This window comes from Diadema antillarum, unplaced genomic scaffold (genome assembly GCF_040938485.1).
Source record: "Diadema antillarum isolate AM-2024a unplaced genomic scaffold, OU_Dant_1.0 seq00000891_RagTag, whole genome shotgun sequence".
NCBI lineage: Eukaryota > Metazoa > Echinodermata > Echinoidea > Diadematoida > Diadematidae > Diadema > Diadema antillarum.
The window spans coordinates 1,402,716-1,422,621 of record NW_027271755.1 but is presented as its reverse complement, the minus strand read 5'-3'; the positions used below and the strand labels follow the sequence as shown (position 1 = coordinate 1,422,621).

General features: G+C 42.7%; 1 protein-coding gene across 1 annotated transcript in view; it reads right to left on the bottom strand.

The window, feature by feature from the left end:
• The window catches only part of LOC139740933 (axin-1-like), a 45,018-nt gene that overhangs the window by 5,339 nt on the left and 19,773 nt on the right, over positions 1-19,906 (bottom strand). Inside the window, exons 4-10 of the mRNA XM_071651518.1 lie at positions 16,913-17,021; positions 12,830-12,964; positions 11,870-12,348; positions 11,316-11,456; positions 10,668-10,898; positions 8,327-8,470; positions 6,799-6,999 (exon numbers count right to left, since the gene is read on the bottom strand). Coding sequence (XP_071507619.1) covers positions 6,799-6,999; positions 8,327-8,470; positions 10,668-10,898; positions 11,316-11,456; positions 11,870-12,348; positions 12,830-12,964; positions 16,913-17,021 — 1,440 coding nt within the window. The remainder of the gene's footprint in view (positions 1-6,798; positions 7,000-8,326; positions 8,471-10,667; positions 10,899-11,315; positions 11,457-11,869; positions 12,349-12,829; positions 12,965-16,912; positions 17,022-19,906) is intronic.

Genomic DNA, 19,906 nt, shown 5'->3' with positions numbered 1-19,906 from the left:
TATATGATATATATGCACTGACAATAACACTTGGTGCTAGCAGAGTAGATTTTGACTTTTGAAGGCAGGTAAAATTGAGAAGAAAAAGGACAAAAAAAAAAATTGAAGTCAGAGCCAACTTGTCGAATAGAAGTAAAATAATAAAAGGCCCCCGAGTTGCTCATTTTGACAAAACTAGGTTACATTTCTGCTTCTGAGTGCATGATCATGACAGACATTGGTTGTTGGAATGCTTGGCATACTATCAAGCAAAGGGGATAGGCGGACGACATTATAGGTCCTCTTGTAGGGCACACAGAATCAGAGTTGCATTCTCTTCTCGCTCTCCTCTCCTCCCCCTCTCTCCCCCCCCCCCCCCCACCCCTTTTTTCCTTCAGCAGTTTTTGTTTGCAGCTGAGCTTCCTCCCTCGCCCAGTGGTGCGTGGTAGAAGACCCAGTTCCTGGAGAGAAAAGCCAAGCCAGGGACGACGTGCCCCGGGGCAATTGTTGACGTTGTATTTCTCGGGCCTGACCTCAAAACAACACCTGAAAAGTGCGAGGATAAGTGGTTCAGAGGTGCAAATTGAGGCCCGGCCTGGGTCCTAGTCCCTCCGTATTGAATCGGGGAGTGGACCTACGCAGAACGATCGTCTCTGACCCCAGCCGGAGTCAAAGTGTTTGACAGCGAGAACGCGCGAGGACATGTACTAGTATTCAGGCCATATAAACATGGCGGAACATGTTGCCAATTGAAAGATCTGCTTTGCGATGGGATTTTAAGCCCGCCACAGTGCATGTGAAAATATTGAAAGAATAACAGAGGCTGAAGACAGCAGGGTGTCTGACTAATGGCATGCTGTTTAACCCCCCCCCCCCCCTTTCCTCTTGTCATGAGAACAAGAAAGGCAGGACAGAAATGCAGAAGTCACAGCTTAGTAGCATGGAGCAAAAACAAAATATGACATAAATGGTATCCCAGGGTACCAAATAAAAATCAGCCATTTTGTTGAATTATTTATTTTTTTAAAAAGGTTGTACACAGAGTTGCCAAAAAGTGGAAATTATTTTGGTGCTGGAGCTAGCGCGCGCTAGCCACTGCACTGCACTGCACTGCACTGAAGCACACGCTATTGCTAGCACAGCGTGCCATGCATGCATATGGCGTGGCATGGGAATGACTATGTACACGCACACACAGTGCATGCATTTCTCTGCGGCTGTCCTCGAGTGGACATGAGGTGGCGCTACACAACGTGGTACCCAGGGGTACTACGGTACCCCAGGGTAACGCGTGATGCATCATATACTTTTCTAAAGATCTGTGACCAGACAAGTCTTCAAACTGCATATTGTTTTATATTCAAACGTAGCATGTCTAAATCTAATGTCGTCCGGTGTACCTTTCTATACAATATTTTTCATACAATGGCATCAATACATTCTTTGGTGGGTTTGAAATATTTCCAATGTCAATGCGTGCGAAATTCATTCTTGACTATCTCAGAACACAACTTCCTATCACCACTGATGTTTATCATCCAATATCTATTCTGGGTCATATGGTAAAATAGGTTCCATGACATTTGCAGCTTGGACAATTGCTCCCATGAAATGTCTGCACACTAAACCAAACATAAATTCTACCCACAAGCACAACCCTAATCCTAATCCTGACATCAAACTAAATCTAAAACCCTATCACAACCCTACCCCTAAGTCCTTGGAAAAAATAAGACTGGAGGACTTGTCACAGGAGCAAATGTTGCATCACAGATATTAAGACAGCCACCATTTCAAGATTGCTCGAGACTCAATCCTCAAGCCCTTCCCTGTTTTAGAGTGGGAAAATAAACTGTGGTGGGGAAAAGAAGGAGCAGTTGTCCAAGCTTAAAGGGATGGTATAGTTTTGGTTGAGGTGGGGATTTCGGTTTCAACTTTTTACGAGATGATAAAAAAACAAACAACTTCTGAAATACGAAAGAACATTCAATTCTGAGAGGAATTCAAACTTTATTTGATGAAAATTGGCTTTGAAATGGCTGAGATATCCAAAAACACAGTAAAACAAAGTGGTCCTTATAAAAGGTGGGTCACACCTTTCATTAGGTTCCACTTTGTATTTGGATATCATTGCCATTACAAAACCAACTTTCATCAAATAAACTTTGAATTCTTAGAATTATATGGTCTTCAATATTTCAAAAGAAGTTTTTCATTATCTCACAAAAAAGTAAGAAACCTGTAGTTCCACCTAAACTAAAACTATATCATCCCTTTAAGCACTCCTGTCACAAGCTATAACAGTTCTTTTTTAATAGTTGTCGAGCTTTGAAATAATCACTATCAATGCATTGATTTCTTCAATATACTGGAAAAAAAAATGGAAGTCCTGATGACATAATATGGTTGTTCACATACAACACCCGTAGGTGTGTTCTCAACTGCGGTATCTTACAAATAGGCCCTACTGTGATGAATGATCATATTTTGCACATACACACACACACACACACACACAGAGCAAAACAACAACAGAGCATTCACAATCTGTATTGCCTTCCCCGAGTGGCCTCTCTTCTTCTTGCTATTTTTGGTAACCATTCACATCCCTTGGTCATTGATCCCTAATTTCAAGACTTCCACTTTCCCCGAGCGTCCACTAACCTGTCCCGCCGCCAAGAAAGAAGAGAAGAGAAAAAAGCGGTGAATGAAATGTCCGATCCCTGACTTGTCACTACATATCATCTCTTCCATTTTTTTAATGCGTTCTCCATTTCCTGCATCTCTCCATCGTTGGGGGGGGGGGGGGGGGGGGGGGACAGGACAGGGAAAAGAGGTAAGAGAAAGGGACACCACGACGGAAATAAACGAAGACTCGGAGAAATCTTTCTTAGCACTTTTTTTTCCCCCACCTCTTTTCTTCAACACCGGCCTACTTCTGCCATCTCCACTTTTTTCTTCTTTTTCCGTTTTTTTTTAGGGGAATCCGATGGATGAATTGAATGCACTCGGGCATGCTGGAGGTAACACAAAATTTGCATCCGGTCATCGGCGGTCAGTGACCATCTTCTTGCCCCAATTACCTCCGATTCATGAATAATTCATTCATAGAGAATAGTAGAATTCAAATGTGAGAAAGGATTGGGATGGGGGGGGGGGAGTGGGGATGGGATGGGTGTGGCGAGAGGGATTAAGATTATTAAGATGCCAGTCTGCAACCCACCAAGGATAGCTTGATGTATTGCATTCCATTTCCATTTTGGCATTTTATTAATCTTTCAATTGTGCTGCTGTCAAGCAAACTAATGCCTTTCTTTTCTCTTTTTAAATGCATGTCCTTACTAACTTCAGTCCATAAAAGTAACAAATTGAGCAAGGAGACTTGATAATTAATGATTCCACCATGCCATTCGGAATTGGGTGTGAAGCTAAAATATTTTGAGAAATTTGTGATATTGAGAAGGATTTCTAAAAGTATTTCCAAGCATCTGGAGATGTATGGTCTATTCACATCTTTCATCTGATAAAGATACAAATCCAACATACAAAAATATGGAGGGTGGATAAAAAATTCTCCCAATATTTTTCTCTGTAATAAATGATGCACAAGTCAAATAGCAGTGGTGGTGGTAAGGGGGGGTGGTGTGGAATCCTTCATCCCAAACATTACTTCAGAAGGCAGAATTCTTTGAAACAGGATTAAGGCAGTGACTAAGACATGGGTTACGGCATAACTGGGTTGCATGTCGTGTATATAATACATTGATGGATTGTTCGCCACTTTGAGTTTTCCTTTTTGCTCCAGGCTTTTTACTAAGACTTCAAATACCACAAAAATATAAAAGGTGTTGGGGGGGGGGGGAGGGTAAAACTGTCATAATGGATTTCCCAGCAAGCACAGGTAAAAGGAAAACAACCTCCCCACTCATTTCTCATTTGAGAGCTTACTGCCTCAGACAAATATGGGGGTGGGGTGCAGCTGTACTTTGATCATCTCTCAGATCCCCCTACCCCACCCCACCCTAACTTTTTCTCTTCTGGTCAATTACCACAGACTCGCTACTTTTCTTGCACAGTGGGTACACATTGTAACTCCTCCGGGCTACTTTCCCCGCTGCACCTTTACACAACCTGGTTCCACATGCCATTCTAACCAGACACGTAGGGGTAATGACCTCTCAGTCACTGACCTATCGATGGAAAGACGGAACAGCCCAGCTTCTTGGAGAACTCCCAAATGTGTGTGTGTGTGTGTATGTGTGTGTGTGTGTGTGCGTATGTGTGTGTGTGCGTGTGTGTGTGTGTGCGTACGTGAAGGGAAGCTGATATGTATGCCATTCAACCTGTTATCATAACATTGGACTATGCTTGCCAACACACGTACACACAAAATATCACTCCCCCAGTCCCGTGGACATCCACTGTACATCCATTGTCGATCACCTCGCCCTCCGCAGAGGTAACGACGATACACAATTACAGGGCTGACTGTCTAACCACCTTCCGAGCGTTCTCAGGAATTTGCTCAGATTCAAAACTGATTCACTGTCTGACAAACCACACATACATGCACACACATACATGTCTATGGTGGAAACCCGGAAACTGAGGACCTGTTTTACCCACAAGAACTTTACCACATAACCGAGGACCTGTGTTTAAGTAGGACTCTTGTCAACCGAGGACTCATTCGTATATTACCATCCAACCAAGGACTTATTACAATAATGCTATCAAGGACCTACAGACATGTACCCCTACATGCAAAAGCAGACCGTTTGCAATGGTCTGCCAAGCGAGGACGTCATACCTGCCAACCCTGAGACTTAATAAATCTGAACAAACAAATAAAAATTATCTAAAAATCTGAACTTTTATAAATTTCACATACTTAACTATCAACAGATATTTTCAAGAAATCAGAACACACTGAATGCATTTTCTTTCAGTGAAAAATCTGAATATTGAGATTAAATCTGAACAGTTGGCAGGTATGGGACGTCCTCGGTTCTCTGTGTGTCCTCGGTTTAAATGTAAAGTTCGTGTGTGTGTCCTCATTTTCCATCATGGGTAAGTGCGCATGCACGCACAAGCACACACACACAGGTCAGACACACACATCAGCCTAGCAGAACTGAGTAATGATACGTTTACACCATGTTCCCGGCTGCCACTTGACCGAAATGCAGTTTGTCATGGGTAGGAGGGATATTCCCTTCCCCCTCCCCCCCCCCCCCCCATATTCTAGTCTTGTTCGCTCCAGTCCTTGCTCCACTGAACATGTACTGTAGCTATAAGACACCATTCTCATGGCACCTGATCAGGCCAGATTACACATATTTTTCGTCGCATCCTCTCACATGCTCCCATGTTCTGTGCGTTCACCCCCTTTTATTACGGTGTACTAGGTTTCTCATCAGACTGCCGTGGCAAATGTTTTGACAGTTTAAAAAAAAAATCTGACACAGGAATCACGACCCGTCATGTCTGCCCATCCCGTTCCTCCGTGTTGTCTCAGGTCCATTCTATTTTGTCCACCGTGGCCTGAAACATGATTGCCCTAGCCGCCAGGAAAATGGTGCCAGTGTAGCATTAGCCTCATCACTGCACTTTCATCTATACACCTGCACCGAACAAGTGCTCAGTATATGAGCAGATATCTGTCTCTACACATGCATGCACAAATGTGCAAACTTGTCAAATGCTTATTTATTGGAATACATCAATATGAATAACCAAGGTCAGTTTTCTTTCGCAAGGCTCATTTATTCTTCCAATGCTCACCGGTAAAGCCCAGCCAAAAAGAACAGAGACCGGAGATAAGCTCCCCAATAGGGAAGGCATTAACACGGATAGCATTCCGATGGTGTTTTCATTCTGATCTTACAGGGAAAGGTCGCACATCCAGTCCCACCTCCGAAACACTTTCACACAAGGCCTCAACTTGTGCACTCATGGTGATCAGTTATTCATTGAGGTAAGCTCATCCTTCCTCTCAACCCCCCCCCCCCCCCCCCCCCCCCCCTCGACCTGGGCACATCCAAGGTTAAACATCTCATCAGAACTTTAATCTCTTGCGTATTACGAAATGTCCCCTCCACAAGCAAATCAAGTACGAGAGACATTAAAAAGAGCAAATTTCCTTGACTTCTTTGCTTGAGTGACAAAGCCTTGGACAAAATGAAGACCGTGGGTGACAAATTCATATCAATTTAAATTTGCCTTGAACCACAGATAAAAATTTCCATACATGTTTTCCTGCTCAGTGGCAAAATTACGTAAATAAAATTGGGATTTTTTTTCTCTCTTTTCCGATTGTAGCATATCATCATTCATTGCGTGTGTCATTAAAACTGATCTCTCGCTCATGCAAGAATTAGCTCCTCAAGTGACCAATAACTATTTCTATTCAATCACTGGTTTCCCAATTTTTCAGTGCTGGTTTCCCAATTTTCCAGCACTGAATATTTCAAAATATCTTGTTTTTGTCATCATCGATTCTGCAAACTATAACTATTGGCAGACAGCAGCAGATCGCAGCCCCATCTAACAAATGCCTTCTACTGCACACCACGATACAAGAGCAACATGTCAGACTCCGCACACAGCTCAGTAAAAAAAGGGTATCCACGGGCAAACCAAACTGGCAAAACACACAAACATGCATAAACCAAGGATAAAACGTCATTGAAAACTAAGCTATCACAGTTCCTCTGTCAAATATTCATGCAAACATTCACGATCATCCTTGCTCATCAGGATTTTTTTCTCCAACAAAAAAGATGAGTTTTTCTCACTAAAATAACAAACAAGACTAACCTGTATGTTCCTTTCTTTGATATGAGCGCCTTGAACTGCCGGAGGGTGATTTCAGAGCCGGGGAGAGTGGTCCTGTAGGGGATGGGGTCTCCACACAGGTAGTAGGCGATGGTCGTCGACGGCTGCGTCTTCTTTTCCGACGTCCCGCTGGAAGAGGTGGGCCGACTTTTGCTCGACGAGGAAGACGAACCTGGTCGCTTTCTGCGGGAGAGGAGCAGGCAGAGGCAGGAATATGGTTAAAGTGCAGGGCGACAGACGAAGACATTACACCAGAGAACTGCCCTTTGGATCGGTCAATTCATCATTCTCTCTGGCTACAACTCCAACTGGTCAACACAAAATGTATGACTATTCTTCAGCTTCCTATGTGTTGCATCAATTACAGCTTTATTCACATGCAAACCTAATACATTTCATGTCCACTGAGTAAGGATGATTTACTGTAATATTATACTATACGACATGGGTTTTATACATGCTAGAATGCTGCCATCAAGATGAAAGCTCATCATATGTACATGCTTCCCTATCACCCCTCATTCTTTAATTTCTGTATGACAGCTTTCCATTCAACAGATACGAAGCCACCACACGTTGACACAACAAAGACAGGGAGATTGTGGAACAGCCGCAAGGGAGATAATTGCGTGTGACATGGATCTTCACAGAGAATTCCCAAATCAGGAGGAAATTCTTATTCATCTGTCAAGACACGAGCTTTAATTTTTCAGAGAGCCTTGAGGAGAGTCTGGCAGACTTCACTCGTCTGTAAGATTGGATTTTTAATTCGACAGTGCACTCCCGTTATAACAAACAGTTATAACAAAACTCCAGTTACAATGAAGTAGAAATTAATTCCCCAGCATTATCCACTCAATAGTTTGTTTTTTTTTGAATTGTTTATTTGTTCAGTTATAGCAAAATTTCGATATAACGAAAGATTAAACAACTGCCGGTCCCCGAGGACCTCGTTATAACAGGAGTCCACTGTAACGAACACGGCTATAACAAACTTCCATTACAACAAAGTGAAAATTCAATCCCCAACATTATCCACTCTATAGTTTTTCATTGTTTATTTGTTCAGTTATAATGAAATTTCAATATAACCAAAGAAAACTGCCGGTCAAAAGGATTTCATTTTAACGGAAGTCGACTGTACTACAATTTAGAGCATACACTTTTGGTAAAACTTCTGTCCACTCTCTGTATATCATTGATACATGAAGTAAATTCACAATTCACTTCACTCTTAATCTTGCAGGATTTTAGTGTATTAATAGCATCCTGGTATATTGGACTAGCACTTGGACTTGTGAGGAATCCATGAAAGGAACAATCAAGTGTTTCAGCAACGCAATTTAGATTCCTACTTGAAAGACATGGCTTTTGTCAACTACTGTAAATGTGTTGAAATACTTTTCCTTAAAATTTGCCATGGCACAGCTTTTCGTGCCCTGCCTTTTTGTGTGTGTGTGCCCTACTTTAGGACATGCCCCCTCGATAGGACACCTGTGTGATGACCTACCCTCCTGTGGCCGAAGGTCTGGACGGGCTCGGGTAGATCTGGTTGTCCGAGATGCTGGTGGGGATCTGCGGCCGCATCTGACCCGACGAGGTCATCCCGGGGACGCCCGGCCTCTTGTCCTTCCTGGGGTCAGAGGTTTTGCCACTGATGGGAAACGCAGGGGACAAGGAGAAGGAGAGGGGGTGGGGGAAAGAATTCAAGTCAGAAACATGTGGACAGAAGATCAGCTGAATAGCACTTGCAAGGACAGTCAGATCGGCGGCGCGACACCCCTTTCAGCGTACGACGTCTATTTTTTTTAAAAGTCCTTTAACTAAGGATGGAATCCCTCTGAGCCAACACAATGACTGCCTAACACTATCCGACAACGACTTACAGCGAGGGGCAGTGACAAAACCATTCACCGGAAACAGTCTCAAGGGCTAATCAATTTACAGCTTCCTCAAGTGTTAATGCCTGCCTTTTTTTTCTCTCTTTTTTCTTCATGAAGTTACTTCTTCACAACCGGAAGAGGGGCCACTTTGATTCGCTTTGATAACGAAAACATGGAAAGCATTCAGATTGCCTCCACCTTCATAGTCTCTCTGTCCTTAAAGGACAAGTTCACCTTCATAAACATAAGGATTGAGAAAATGCAACAATATTAGTAGAACACATCAGTGAAAGTTTGAGGAAAATTGGACAATCGATGCAAAAGTTATGAATTTTAAAAATTTTTGTGTTGGAACCGCTGGATGAGGAGACTACTACAGCTTGTGAGTCATATGCGTACAACAGTATAAAGAAAATGTAAAGAAAATTCAACATATTTTCACTTTTTTCGCATAATAAAAGAGCACTTGACTTGCCTCTTTCTAAAGGCAGGGGGAATAATATTACTCATAACATTTATCGGTAACTAGTCTGGGGAACGTGTACTTTTTTCAAAAGATGAAATTTTGTGAAATTCTCTTTATATTTTCCTTATATTGTTGTACGCATATGACATCTAAGTTATTCACACACTGCAATAGTCTTCTCATCCAGTGGTTACTGCACAAAAACTTCAAAAATTCATAACTTTTGAACGGATTGTCCGATTTTCCTCAAACATTCAATGATGTGTTCTACTAATATTGCTACATTCTCTCAATCCTTATGTTTATGAAGGAGAACTTGTCCTTTAAAGGGATGGAATAGTTTCATTTGTGACCTTGTTTCAGATTTCTAACTTTTATTGAGGAGATAATGAAAAACCTCTTATGGAATATGAAAGAACACATAATCCAAAGAGGAATTCCACATTTATCTGATGAAAATTGGTTTTGAAATGGCTGAGATATCCAAAAACAACCAAACTGAATAAAAGGTGGGACCCACCTTTTATTGGGATAGTTTTGCGTATAATATTTTGTTTTTGGATATCTACGCCATTTCAAAATCGATTTTCATCAAACAAACTTTGAATTCCTCTTAGAATGGTATGCTCTGTAACATTTTATAAGTGGTTTCTTAGTATCTCACAGAAAGTTAAAAGCTGAATCCTCATCTCCACCAATACTATACCATCCCTTTAAGAAGGGGAGACTTTCAAGAAAAAGCAAAGAAAGACAACACATGCAGAATCTTTGTATTTTGGATGTGAATTAAGAAAATTAAGACTCGATTTAACAGCACTCATGTGATAGCACATTTCACTTACAGTCAAATCACATTCACATTACGTCTCTACACCCCCCAAGTGAACCCAAGTAAGTCATGAAATACACAGAGAAATGAAAGCTGGATGGATAAGTCTCTCTTGAACAAAAACAGCTCTGCAATTCTACAAGATTTGACTTCCTGTAGTGTTCAATCAATAACGAACACTAGAACAGAAATTGCATTGGCACATGGTACCAAACCTTGCATGCAAAATGCACAGACTCCTGGGCCCCCGTTTCCTAAAATATTTTCGGATGGCCACTCTTGCTGAAATAGCAACTTCCCACAGCAACAACCAGTCAGCGAGCTGGATTCTTACCGTTACCATGACAGCTGCCATTCAGCAAGAGTTGCCATCATATCATATCAACTCTTTTATGAAAAGGGGCCCGGCAGTTTCCTAAGTCAGAAAAGTTATTAACCATCCTATTCCCCCCTCCAAAAACAAATACTAACGTAGAACACAACTTTCACCTAGCTTCATTATTGTATTTACAAACAAACATGATTGATTCCGTATCTGAGGTAATCTGTTTTTTTTCTATAATGGTGTGCAAAATTGATAGCTTTTATTCTAAGGAAGAAGAGTGGGTCCATTGTGGTACTCCATGGGGGTCTAAAAAAAAAAGAAAAATCTTGTTAACATGAGAAAACCTACCTTATCCTCTGCTGCCGACTTGAGACGTCTATCCTGCGCCTAGCCTCCTCGAGAACGGTGAGCGGCTCCGGGGGCTGCATGAGGGGCATGTTGGGGTCCTGGGCGAAAGGCTGCTTGGGAAGGTGGGGTGAGCTGTGCTGGGCCAGCGAGGTGGTGGGTGTATGTGTGCGCTCTCTCTCCATAGAGGTGGGCCTCGACGTGTTGTAGACAACAGGCTTTTTCGATGACATCCTGCTCAGACAGATACACAATAAAAATTACTTTTGTGGGCAACTGAAGAACTACTCTCCTTTGAATTGTCAGTTACTTCAGTAGAGGCCATGCCTCAGATATTTCATAACAGATTGATGGGAAAGCCTTCTTCCCCATTGTGGCCTGCATCAGACCACAAACCTTCCTTATTTATTCTTCACAATGAACAAGGTGACTAAATTACCAGTCTGGGGAGGGGATAAAACTTTGAAAGTGCTGAATCTATACGACATCTTTACTTTTTATATTATCAATAGCCCAAGGACTGCACCACTAACCTTGAAGCATGCAATATGTTGGAGCAAGAGAAGTCTCCAATTTTCACTGCTAAACACTTAACACACAAAACAGTCTTTACAAGGAGCTTGTTGAGACTCCACCAAACAACGAACTTACTGATGCATCGCCATGGGAACGTACTGGTCCGCGGGCATCTTGTGTGTCCTCCGGTGGTGCGGTGCCGACGTGTTCCGCGGCAGGCGCGGGCCTGGAGTGTCGTCTCCCTCTCGAATCCAATCCGCCACACGCTTCATGGAACTGTCGCAGAGTAAATGTGCAGGAAAATGAGATTTGCATTACGGTGGTGATTCGTAAAAGAGCATCACATTATCTTTGTAAATCATACGATATGGGGGTGCTTTGTAAAAGAGCAGCACATAGTCTTGTAAATTATACAACCACATCTTGAACAGGAGTATGTCTATTTCAAACGTATAACATATTGCATCTTACCTTGAAAAGCTACATGTAATTTGATTGATCTAAATATTCATGAAACAAGGACCAAAAACTGGTATCAAAGGTCGGCAAAACATTCATATTATGCCAACAAGCATCAGCTAAGATTATGATAACAAGGTGGTTACTTATATGTGGCTCCGAGCATGAGTGAAACAAAATAATCTACAAAGAAAGCAGCTCCATTTGCTACAAGGTGTTGCCAAACTCACTTCTCTGAATCGGACGGCAACGAAGGCGGCCCTTCAAAGATCCCGCTGTCCGTTGTCTTTGATATTGATGAGATGTCACTCTTCTTACTGCTGCGCTTTTTGTGACGCCCAGAATCCTCAATATATGGCACGTAAGTTGTTTCTGCATGTCCAACACTAGCCACGTTTGGTGGCAACATTCCAAGTTCTTTTGATTTTGCGGCATGATGCCGGTGATGCAACATAGGCTTTGTGAGAGCTGAAACCGGTGGCACGTTCGCCATCGAGGGCGGCAGTTTGTTTCTGTGGTGGTCGGGCGACCGTGACCGCGGCGAAAAGCCCCGCGGCGTGTGCCTATTGGAGTCTCTGAACACCCGCGACATGTGGTCTTCAAGAATACTGTTTGGGTCCTCCTCCACGAAATCATGAACAGGAAATATTTGCGTTCCGGGCTGCCTTGTGGCAGAATTCGGCACAATTTCACTTTCCTCTTCGACATCCTGATACAACATTGATGCGCAAAGAAGGAAAAGAAGAAAAAGCTTGGTGAGAATTAAAGTGCATTGCTTGGATTAGCTCAAACATCTAAAGATGGAATCAAACAAGAAAGTGTGAATGTTCAGTTGGTAAATTCAAACCTGTCTTTTACATACTTGAGTAAATATATACAACACATGCATTTGTAACCTTGGCACATTACTGTCTTATTTTACGACAAGCATAAAGAATGCACCTGTTTTAAAGTCTTCTCCTTTATTGTACTGATAAGAGACATGTGAGCCAAACTGGAACGTTGAAGAAGATGTCAGAAAACAATCATTCATATAAAATTATTCGGATTTCGTAGTCAGCATCGTGAATGAGTTTTGACTCGAAAAGTCACTAGTATCCATTTCAAAGTGATGATTAAACTGCAGAATTAAAAAAGAACGCTTTAAAAAAAATAGCTCATGTTAACATTCCCTTTAAACAGAAACTCACCTCAACCTTGCGTAGCTTGGCGGCGAGTCTCTCCTTTATTTCTCGCTCTGCCAGAACCTTCTCCAGCTTCTCCGTCAGGATCCGCGCAAACTCGACTGGGTCCGTCGGAGGGATCTCCCGCGGGTTGTTGGCACGCTGCAATGCAACGGGGACAAGAAGAAACAGTTGAGAACAAAGCTTGGATATGCTCATTCTCAATTTGTCCCCCCAAAAATAAGATGCCCCATTGGGTACTAAAGGGGGGCAGGGTACAGCATTACCCCCCCCCCCCCCAATATCAAATGGGGTAAGATCTGAAATTTTTTGTCAAAATGTACCAAATGCATTGTATGCACAGGGCATTATGTGTATACCGATTCACTGTGTATTCCTCATAAGAAATAAAGTGAAATATTTGCCTTTCTTTGTGAACTTGGGACTGCCATGACAGGGAATGAAAGGAAGTCAATTCCTGGACATTCACACAAACTCCACTCATTTGTCACCTTTAGAAATGATCCACATGAAAATTACAATTCTTGCAATTGTGGATGAAACTCTTGAAGTTAAAATACAGTAGCATGTTTGTTGCATCCTGTATATCCCTTCTGTCACATTATTAACATTCACGAGTATTTGAGCTTGTAAGCAATGGTCAAATTACAAACAAACCACATATGGCAATGAGCTCTGTTTTCTTTTTGCACAAAAACTGTGGCACAAAAATCCAATGCATAAACAGCCTCTCCACCCAAAATACCTCTTTTGATATTTTGTGATTATTCTGACTGCTTGCTCAATTCCATGATATACCTGACAGGACCAAATTCTCAAGAAAATGGTGTTTCTTGCATTTTTCTCTACTTCCTTCTTTTCTTTGTTCCCCAATACACAGAGGCACAAGTACGCAATTACCAGTTTCACACCCAGGCTGAGCTCAGAAGTTCAAAGGTCATGGTAGTGGAGCCTGCACTGGTGAAGAGGTCAAAAAATAGTCTTCGCTACCAAACCCTAAAGTATTTCTCTTCTACGATCTTGAATGTAGTATTCACATTGTACCTGCTGAACACTGCAAAATGACTTGTATTTCTGGGGTTACAGAAACATATTATAGTGCACTTGGTTTCAGTTACAATTGCATTGGTGGGTAATCTGAAGGTGGTATGCGGGGTCATATTTCACAAAGGTTTACAAGCAGAAACCCTGACGGAGGGTCTGGTTTTTCCAGAATAGGCCTTGAGGTTGGAGGCATATGAAGCACAGATGGGGCGCTCTACCGGAGCCCTGCCTTCACCCCATGCACAGGAATTCAACAAGTTCAATTGTAAATCCAGCTGACAGGGTGTGAAAAGATACAAGATGTACATGGGGCCCAGGGTACAGGAGTGCCACAGGGGATGGGATGCATACAGCAAAGTCAGGAGAACAGAAGGAACAAGGAGTGTAGGGGGGCGATAGGTGAGAAGGAAGGGGGTTAACGGGATTGGAGGGAGGGGGGTAGAAATGAGTGGTCCTTTGGCTGGGGAGGGAATATATACATATGGAGAAAGGAATGACAACTTAAAAAGACAGAGGGGACAAGACTTCTTTGTATTTTAACAGATCATATTTTATGGATCTAATTCAATAATGACTAAAATGCTTGTTTATCTCCTGATATGGTAAATTCCATAACTTTATTGGATGACGCTGAACATAACCATGACAATACATTATTGCGCCTCTTCTCCCCCCCCCCCCCCCCCCCCCCCCATTTGCTTTCCTGAACCATTCCCTGACTCAACTTTTACCCAATCGAGCTGAGAGATTTGCCATTCCTCTGCATACTATCCCGGTAAAATCAGGAGTCTAATCTAAAACACAGGTCCTTGCCTTCTTTTGACTATTGAACATCATAAATTGCATAGAGTCCGTGGTTGTGGTTGTGTGTGTGTGTGTGTGTGTGTGTGTGTGTGTGTGTGTGCGATTTGAATGGAGGCAACAGTATGAACTTGGGATGTAGAGGGACAAGGGAGGGGGGGGGGGGGATCAATCCCCATACTAAATTAATATACCTTATCCACCTTCAAAAGGTGCAAAAGATTTAAATACTCTCCCACAGCCAGATCCTAACCACAAATGCTTAACTTTCACAAGACTCTTGACAAAGAGAAAGGAAAAAAAAGAAGGAAAGTGGCTTTGCAAATTTCCTGGAATTCTTGCCATATTCATTTTTCAGCTGTATAGTTCTTGACCTGTGAAGTATTTGTGTGTGTGTCTGTGTGTCTGTTATTGATTTTTAAGATGTCACAATCCTTCTGCTGCAATGGAGGGGATGCTCTTTAGTCTCAACTCAAGACTTTCTTTATTTAAGAGATGAGAATGTTTACAATATTTTGATATCAGCCAAAGATATAACACTGAAAAATGTATTTTAAAAAAAAGCCATCAAGAACCGCATTCCTTTCATCTTTGACAATAGTCCCTTTTCTTGCACATAACCTTCAAACTTGGATTATTACTGGAAAATATATTCCTTGCCCTTTTTAACCTGCAGAGTGCTGCTACCTGCGCAATAACTAAACATCGAGACAGGTTTATTTGTTTTGGTCTGTATCAACGCCCCCAAAATAAAAACACATTGGAAATTCTGCAACTGTGTTCTTTTGTATGTCCAAGTATACGATTCCATCCCATTAAAACATTGCTGAATTTACACACCTGCAGAGGGATGTTTTTCTTTGTTTGTTTACAGGGCAGCATTCTTTAAGCCCCTGTGGTGACATTCTCACACAATGCCAGTGCACAAGTGTGTTCCTTCTCCCCCCCCCCCCCCCCCTTTACCTATAGGTCATTAACATCAGAAGACGAAAGGTTCAAACTCCACAGCGGTGGTGTTCATCTTTCCCTTACCATCCACATGAATAGGAGGATGCCACTATGCCCAGAATGAGATTCATCCAGACAAAGGCGTCTTTTTATTGGGGGGGGGGGGGGGGGGGGGAGGTGGGGGAGAATTATATTTTAAGTGTAGCGGAACTCAAGATAAAGATGAAATGGGGTGAATGAATAGTTCCTCGCAGCTCTTCTCGCAGCTTTGGGAAAAATAACAACAGACAATGACAATAATCAAGCATGGTGGGTGACTGGCCTTTAACACTTGTTTGCTGCAAGATTTCCAACCCCAACAAGACACCAAGCCCTTTCAGATGGCCACAAGAGACTCGTTTTTAAACGTGTTTAGAGACAAGTTTCATGCTTATTTTCACTTCTCTACAAACTGCGTGCTCTCTGTCATAATGTGTACAGTACGTACGCGCATACTTTTTACAAAGTTATTATAAAAGCTGTAATGTGTTTGATCAGCAGGGCAAAACGTTGTGACAAAGCTAGAGCACATCGTTGGAAGTCGGCCAAGAGCTCGCAATTGACAGAAACTGAACTCTGAAGAAAATTATAGATGTGTTTAACGAATATGATAACAAAACATTATTTTTTTCTTTTTTTGCCATCTGAATCTGTTTGATCCTCTAGCGCTCACATAGCAAACAACTTTATTCTGTGATTTCCTGACAATAGACATTTATCAGTGGTATGTATCTCGTCTATATATCTAGTTGTATGTCATATGATGGAGTGCGCTGGAAATCAGAGTGCAATCTGACTGTGACTGTACATTTACAATGTATATGCAAAGAGTAATGAAACTATCCATATGTACATGTGGAAATATGGAATATATCAAATGACATTTACAATTCACCACATGCAGATATGAGGCTTAATGGATTTTCAGATCTATCTTTTTAAATCCCACACAAAAGAATTTTGCAGCAGGAAGGATTAAAAGTGAACAGAAAAACATGAACAAAAACTGACTGTCCTTTTTAAAGGCCACAGACAAAATAGTTGATATGGCTACACCTGTGCAAGGAGGGGTGAGCATGCTTGGGGGTCGTACAGCATGGGGCTATTAAAGTGAGGCCATGGCCAATGCAGCAGAGCCTTATGAAGGTGAGAGCTTGTAGAGCTGGGGCCACATAAGTTGGGTGCTGGGGCCAATTGAGCCAGGGTTTAGTAGAGCGAGGGCTAGTAAAACTTGGGCTAGTTTTAACGCATACTCACTGGGCAGGGCAAGTGGACCATGACCTTCCCATTCTGCCTGATGTTGTGCTTCATGTGTCGGTTGGCTCTCCTCTTCTGCTGCTGTCTTGACCGGATCGGAAACCCGTCGCTGAAAGTATACGAAAAAGAAAAAAAGAAATTGATAAAAACTGAACAAAAGTATGAGAGAGATTGGGACTGTCCTTTCAATATTCACATAAAACACTAATTTTACTGAAGTTGACAGAGTCAAGCACACTACTATTATAGGAAGTGGCTGGAGACTGATACATCCATGATTCTATCACCAATTGTTGCAGTGTAGGCCTATATATTTCATACTCGGGGAAGATGTAAGCAATAGGTACTCATAACAGCAATCATCAATCTCCAATTCATTAATCCATCACATTTCTCAGAATTTCTTTTGAAGACCCATCCCAAATGTTTATGTTCCTGTGCCCGTGGTTGTGGCAATCAAATGTTTTTCGTGCCACTTTCAGAAGAAGAAACCGTACACTTACAGAATAGAAAACCCTACTCACTAGTGCTGTGTGTCAGCTGGGGGAGGGGATGGGCAAGGGGGTGGGGGGAGAGAGGGAGAATTTGAACTCTGAACTTGTAATGTAAGTTGGTGCAGGTGTCTCACACTGCTGGCGGAGCCGAGACCGCCACGGGCCGCACCGAGCAGCCAGCTACAAATTGGGCAGATTGAAACATTCTGCGGGCATCTGCGAAGGGAGCTCCGGCTTATTACAATCTGAAACCAATACGGTGCTGTTCACATCGCGCACTTGATCCCAGCAAGCTCAATTCACACCACAAATATGCAACTGAGCTGTCCGATTTGATGCCCAGATTGACACAAGCGTAACTTTGTATAGTAATCCAATCACATCTAGTGTGCACAGGAGGAAATAGAACCCTTATCCGATGCATCCACCATACATTATGCATTGAAAGCATTTCTCGTATTCTTTCCTCTTTTTTTTTTTGGTCAAATTCCTCTCCAATTCTTATCCCATTTTATGATCTTGTGTGATCACCATGGTAATGATAGTCACACATATCTTTTACACTATGAGTAATGCGCTAGTTCTTATGGTTAAAACCAAGACATGCAATACACTGGATAGCTCTCAACCAGGCTGGTTTAAATCAACAGGTATAAGAGCAATAATCGGTATTAAAAAAAAATTATCTAAATTCATCTGAATTAATAAATGTGAAAAAATCAGAGCAAAACAAATTTGAGTAGGGCCTACATGTACAATGACTCCCCCCCCCAACCCCCTTGATGGAGGTTTTAAGAAAGCTTCACTCATGCATTAGAGTCAAGTTTTCAATGGATATAGCATGGAGAGCAAAGAGGAACTACTAACTAGTGATATAACTCTACAGCTATTGCTAAAAATATTACATTTCCAATCTTTTCTCCAACTCTTGATTCAAAACATTAACAAAAATTCTCAGAATTTTCTCGCTGTAGGGGAAAGAGAGGGAGAAGAGGAAAGGGGAACAAATTATGAAGGAATACGTACCTACACTGTCAAAAACAGGAGAGTTGTCATGACTAGCAGGGGTGCAAATAAAGTAATAAGATTTTGTGCCTTATTTCAGGATCCCTGGCTTAGCACCCACATTGAGCCCTGTGGGGGTAGGGGAACCACTCTGCCTAAAATGAAAATGAGATTTCATCTATCCGTCATCGCCACAGTACTGTTCGCAGCCAGACTTGGGGTACAGCTGTGCTCTGCTTAGTCTACTCATATCAGACCCCAGTGCTGTCGTGGAACGCGACTCGCACAGTACCCTCCTCCCCCCCCCCCCCCCCACACACACACACAAGCGTGAATTCTGCAGCACACTGACAGAAAATCCCAGCTAGCAAATGTTTCTATGCTTTCTTCCGGCATGGGGAGATCACCTAATTGGGACTGCTTGTTGTGGCAGCAATCTGCATCAATACACTCATACAGGAGCAAGAAAGTTGCTGCTTACAATATGTTACAAACGCTTGTCCTCTCGTGCTCACGGAGGATTCGGGTCCCCCTGAAACTTTGCAGGGATGATTGTCACGCCACCGACTGCTAGCAACAGGGTCTATCTCTTGCAGGCTAAACAACTCCGAGTCGCTATCACACCGGCAAGCACACACACATATTGAGGTCCCAGAAGAAGATACAATTTATTCTCCAGCAGGGCAGGAGAAACCCAAAGCAGTATATGAGCCTCCGTGACACCACTAAATCAAATTACCAGGACTGGATGGGGCAGACACGGAGAGGGAACGTATAGCGCTGACGGGAGAGGCATGGGGTAAAAATGGGGGAAAGGGAAAGAAAAGGGGAAAATGCGAAGGGGGGGGGGGGATGCTTGCTATTCCGAGGGAAGGCGGCAGGCAGTGTCGGCACTGCATCAAAGCAATGAAAGGAGATCCGCAGCAGGGTAGGCAGAGAGAAAGAGAGAGAGATATGGAGAAGGAGAGAGGGAGAGGGGGTGATGGATAAAGGAGGAAGAGAAAACTGTTACAGTCTCACAGGCTACGGCACCCCGCTTCCATCGCTGAGATTTTCCATTTCGGGCCGTCTTTGTGTTAATAGGAATAGCCTTGGGTAGATTAGAAACACAGTGTGAAACAAACTTGCATTTCACCCCAACATAGAAACTAAATAACGAGCAGTTGCTACTTTGAAGCCAAGTGGTGCACCGCTCTCTGCCCCTCCCCCCCCCCCCCCCCCAACTTCATCGTCACTGAAATGCAATGGCATTTGGCATTAACAGCAAACGCCCGTGTTGGTATTCTTGGGAAATACAGATTACAATGAAGGGCCCAACTTTATTGAAGTCCCAACTTCCATTCTGGGCAATGAGAACCGCCTACGGTAAACGCAGCAAGGTACGGGTGGCATATTGTTGGCCCAAAATGTGGCAAGATGTGCCTTGACTTGCTGTATACATAGCAAGGCATGGTGACTGGGTTGCAGTATGTGGTTATGAAAACATCAAACTTTC